The 5,467-nt window shown below is 60.7% G+C and overlaps 1 protein-coding gene across 1 annotated transcript in view; it reads left to right on the top strand.

The window, feature by feature from the left end:
- Window positions 1–5,467, top strand: part of SH2D4B (SH2 domain containing 4B) — a 37,736-nt gene that overhangs the window by 18,886 nt on the left and 13,383 nt on the right. Inside the window, exon 3 of the mRNA XM_006163727.2 lies at window positions 817–964. Within this exon, the coding sequence (XP_006163789.1) occupies window positions 817–964 (148 nt within the window). The remainder of the gene's footprint in view (window positions 1–816; window positions 965–5,467) is intronic.

Below are 5,467 nucleotides of genomic sequence, written 5' to 3'. Positions count from 1 at the left end.
CCGGGGGGAGGCCCAGGAGCTCTGGTGAGGCTGGCGTGGCGGGGCCTTGGGGGTCCAGCTGTGGGGCCGCTGGGGTGGGGGTGCCAGGGTGCTGGCTGTGCCTGGCGGCTGCTGGGATCATGACCAGAGAGCCAGAGCCTGGTGTCAGCTAACCCTGTGGGTTCGAATCTTGGTTCTGCCAGTTAGAAGCTGCCTGTCTGGGGCCTCGCTTTCACGTCCGTGGTGCGGGTATATGGAGACCCCGACGTGTTCATGGAGACAGTGCTTGTGGGGGACGGGGCAGGAGTGACCAGGTTGTCCCTCTCTCTGCCACCCGCGTTCCTCACACTGCACCGACAGTGAGGCGTGGAGTCAGGCTTCTCTCTCCATCCCCAACATCTTCTCACCAACGTGAAATCCACGTGGAGTTGACCCCAGCACTCCCGCCATTTTTAAAGAGACCGGGCACCTGCGCTGGCGTGATTTTATTCACACCTTGGCCTACGGCCCACACAGACCTGCGATGCTGTGTTTACCACCACGTCGTGTTCTGGAACCCGAAGACCCACTTAGGGGCCCTGTGCAGTCCTCTGGGCTGTCCGCTATTGCAGACACCCTCCGGGGGGCATCTCACACGCACGCCCATACGCCTGCGTTCGACACAGCTTCCGAATCCGGTTTCCTGCTTCCAGAACAGCCCTGCGTTTCTCCCACTTTGGCGGGGCGGAGCCTTGGCGACCTGCGCTGCCATCCTGGTAGCCAGGGAGGCCCGCGCACTGCCTTACCTCAGGCTCCCTCTGTTCCCACCCGCGCCCACACCTGCTGGTGCCCTGGGAGGACGCGGACGGAGGCGGAGATCACCAGGAAGTTCCGGGAGGCGCTGGCCCAGGAGAAAGCCCGGATCCTGGCCCACAAGTGGAGGCTGGAGGCAGAAGACCGCGGGGCCACCAAAGCCCTGGAGGGGCGCATCCGCGAGGAGTTCAAGGTGGGCCCGGCAGGCGCCTGCTCTCGTCCCTGAGGCCGCTGGGCTCCCCTCTGCCCTGGGCCTGCTGGCCCTGCCCCTTGGGCAGAGGGCAGGAGCCCCGCCACCACAGGGCAGTCCGCACCGCACAGATGCACGGGGTCAGACGGGGGAGACTCTGCCAAGGCCGTCGGGGCAGTGGTGGAGACAGAGTCAGGGCCAGGACCCGGGTCCTGGCTGAGGCCCAGGTCACTGGTTTCCGGTCAGACCGGCCTGAGCCCCGGTTCCAGCACACTGCTAGCTGTGCTCCCTTGAGAAGCATCCTGGGCGCCTCTGGGCCTGCGTTTACCTGTCCAAGTGGGGCAAGAGCCATACGCTGCTCGCGCTGGTGAGGGTCCAGGAGTGGCCTGGGAGGGGTGGGCTCCTGCTCACCTCGCGGATCTGCTCATGGGGAGCTCAGAGCTGGCCAAGGGGAGTTATTGTCCTCTGGCCGGGAGCTCAGGCCGCCTGCAGACTCCTTTCCTAGCCCCCATTTTGAGATTTTTTTTTTTTTTTTGTTACGGGAATAATTCATTTGGAGGGGGTAGGAAGTAAATAAGGAGCAGAGGAGCCCAAAGAAGAAAATAGTAGCCATAACCACCAGGCCGAATTCTGGCACTGCTGTGTCGTGACTGACGTGGACGACAAGCACGGCTGGACCTTTCAGAGCAGCAAGAGCAGGTGTCCAGTGCCTGGGGACGGCTGGGGGGCAGAGCCCTTCCAATCCGGGCAGAGGTCTGGATGTTTCAGGGGCAAGTGGGGCGAGGGAGAGCAGGGCCTCGGTGGAGACGTGAAAGGTGTCAGAGTGGTGGCACGTGAGCGCGTTTAGGCCGCGGTGTCTGCTGGGAGGCAGTTACTGCAGGTGGAGCGCTGTCCTCCCAGAGGCCACGGTACAGGGCCTGACCTTCCTGGTCGCCACGTCTCAGAGGCGACACCTCCGAGCTGCAGGGGACACACACCCAGCTGTAGCCTTGGGTGGACGCTCTGAAGCAGGGTGCCAAGGCCTGTATTCAGTTGCTGCCGGCACGTATGGGTACACGGTTACACCGAGCTTCCTCGGGCAGGCCTTCATTGATTTGGACTCTCTCCAGGGGGTGCGGGAGGGCAGTGCCTGCACAGGGCCTCGCGTGCCCGACGCCACGGTCCCTTGTCCTCTACTTCTCCGCCTCGTCGGGACGTGGGCAGGCACTCACATGTGCGTGGCGTGGTTCTCAAGCCGCGGGGCCCAGGACGTGAGGCAGACAGCCAGCCCTGTGGGACCCAGCTCCCTCAGCAATGAGGCTACGGGGCCGGCCGCGAGTCGTTGTTAAAGGACATTCTTTCGCATTAAGTGAAGCAGTATTTTCTCCCAAATATCTTATTATTTAAAAAGGTTCTTAAAAACTGCTGTAGGGCATGGACACTTGCCGGACAGAGAGCACCAGCCCCGGGACTGGCTTGCTGCAGCCCCTGCCCTCCGTTCTCTCAGGAGCTGGGGACGCTGCACTGCACCGGGAGTGTTTCTGGGCCACTGGGCTGGGTTCGAACCCCAGCTGGCCGTGTGGGATCCAGCCCCTCTAACCACTGAGGTCCAGCCTGGCCCAGCGCGTGTAAGGGCTCCCTGAGAGACGGAGAGAGCGGGAGGGGAGAAAGCACACAGGGATGGCCACACCACAACCCTGTCTCCTCTCCCGCTTCTCCCTCCTTTCAGGATTTTGGGCAGACACACACACACTTGGTGTTTTCCTCAAGCCAGTGGGTCTGGGAGTCAAGCTGAGATCAGCCGTACAGTGTCCACGGAGACGTCCCCGTTTATATTTTTAAAATTAAAAAATTGACCACCGAATTAGGAAAAGTCTTCGATCTAAGCTACTTCAAAGGACGAACACCTTGCTGTTTTAAATATGAGGGACAGAAGGTTCATTTGCCCCCCAGTCCCTCCACTCAGTCCCAAAGAACTGGGTGTTAGAGACCACGGGGCGGGCGTGGAGAGGGGAGCCGGCCGGCACCAGACTACCCGGGAGGCAGTGCTGCCGGGCGGTGGGGCGGGAGGCTCAGCCCGGGGCCTTCTGCAGGTCCAGGCTGTGGGGGCAGCAGACCTGCAGAGGGTGGGGCTGGCCGTAGCGTCCACCCGTCCATCCATGTACCGTCCACGTGGAGCGCTGAGTCCACTCGCCCTGTCTCCCCAACCAGGGAGGCAGGAGGGGAAAGAGACGGCGAGGCTCAGGGAGTGAGGGGAGCAGAGGGAGGGAAGAGGTTAAGGAAGGGTCAGCCTCTGGGCAGACGCAGCCAGGTCGCCCGAGTTCTGACTGGCAGACACGGCCCTGTGGGCCTTCCTCCAGTGAACCTGTTCTGGTGTCTGGTCTCCTGTGACCTCGCGACAGAAACCCTGCAAGGTCCACCCAGGCTGCCCTCCTGAGGCTGAGCCCTGACACTGGGCCCCGAGTGTGCGTCCTGGAGGTCACTGGGCCACCTGGCCCGCCCCTGCACCAAGGAGGGGACAGTGCCAGCTCAGGCCGGACCTGGGCGCTGACCTGGACAGCGTTGCTGCCCAGTCCTGGGACGGCTTCTGGCCATCTTGGGAGTAGGCGGTGACACGAGGTGGGGACTCACAGATGCACTTCAGAGCACGATGCCTGTGAAGCGTGGGGTCCGGGCCACCTGGCCACCTGGCCACCTGGTTGTCCTGCTGGCCACACCCCAGGGGCCTCTGGAGTGAAGGGGGCCAGCACCACTAGGAGGGACCTCGGATACTCACGCCTGATCTCTCAGTGAGTCGGGCCCCCATCCAGTCCCAGCTGCCCGAGTGAAGCCCACGTCCCAGCCCAGGTCCCGCCACATACACCGGCCGCTGCCAGGCTTTCTCCTCCTTGAGTATGAGCAGACCGCGGGCACAGACTCAGGACCGCCTCCCAGGGACAGGGCGACTTGGGCACGCTTGAAACACAGACACACACAGCATACAACATGTGGACACGTAATCACACACACATACATGCATAATACAGGTACACATGCAAACACCCATAGACACAGATACACACAAACACACAGCACACACAAACACACAACACAGACATACAGCACACAACATGTGGACACATAAGCACACACACAAACACACATGCTTACATGCACACATACAGGTACACATGAAAACACCTGTAGACACAGATACACAGACACAGACACAGCACACACAAACACACAACACAGAAACATAAGCACACATGTGCACACATACACAGAGACACATGTACTAACACATGCACACGCACACATACACACATGGGAAATAGACCTAACTCAGAGTCGGGGCAGGAAGGGCTTTCAGGTGCCCAGAAGGAGGAGCGTCACGGCAGACCCGTGAAGAGCAGGGACCACACAGTAAGGAAGCGAGCGTGAGTGCCAGGCGCCGGAGCAGAGCATGGCTGGGCAGTGGGAGATGTGGGGGTGAGGTCAAGCGGGAAGTGGATGGCGGGTGGGGGGAGACGAGAGAGGAGGAGCCCGCGGATGGACTGGGGTTCCTCGAGGAAGAGCATGGGGGAGGCACAGTGGCAGAGAGCCTGGGCAGGCGTGTGGCACCAGAAGGGCCTGTGGAGAGCGCGTGTGTGCGCAGCACGGGAAGGCAGAGGTTGCCCCAGGCTCTCCGTGTGGAAGGGCCGACGTCCGAGAGGAAAAGCAGCGCCTCGTGAGGCTCAGGACGCCAAAGGCAAGGAGGAGAACCTTCAAAGTTCTGCGCAAGGACTTTTGAATCCAGCGTCCCTGCTTAGCAGGTGTCCTGGGCAGAGTACCAGGGAGGTGCAGGGAGTCTTCAACAAGTTTATGGGAAACGCCTGTTACGAAAAACCTGCGTAGATTTCATATTACCCTATTTGATAGAACTTAAAATTGTAAAAAACATATAATTATTTTAAGAAAAAAAGGTGCCTATTAAAAATGCAAGTTGTGATCAGCAAGACACATGGAAACTTCAGGGCGGGTAGTCAGACCTTAGCCCCCAGGGCCGGTGTGAGAGCACCTTTGTGGCTCCTGCGGCGGTCCTGGGACAAGCGTGCGGGTGTGCTGCCATGACGAGAGGAAGCACAGCGTGCACTGGCTCTGGGAAGTGTGCACTCGGCGCGGACGAGAAGGGCTTCAGTGTGTAGGACTGCAGGCCAAGGACTAGCAGAGCCTGAGGAGGGGCTGTGACACAGGACGGGACAGCTGGGATGGTGGGAAATGGGCCCGAGCCTCGGCGGGTGGCTGGGCTGGGGCGAAGTGGCCGATAACAGCTATTTCACGACACGCCCTTGGCCTATAATGTGTGTTTAATGTGCACACGTTCACAACAGGTGCACACACACACGCACACGGGCCTTTTAGCACTTGGAAGGGGGACAGAAACGGGCTGGTTAGGGCTCCCGGGCCTCCTGTTCCTGGGACGTTTCTTACCCAGACAGGACACAGTCGTTTCCTGCTCATCGGCTCCCAGGAATCCAGGCGGCCTCCTTAGACGGCACGCTCTTC

The sequence above is a fragment of the Tupaia chinensis genome, unplaced genomic scaffold (assembly GCF_000334495.1).
Source record: "Tupaia chinensis unplaced genomic scaffold, TupChi_1.0 Scaffold142854_1, whole genome shotgun sequence".
Taxonomy (NCBI): Eukaryota; Metazoa; Chordata; class Mammalia; order Scandentia; family Tupaiidae; genus Tupaia; species Tupaia belangeri.
Note: the sequence above shows the minus strand (reverse complement) of the source record. Positions and strands in the feature narration are given on the sequence as shown.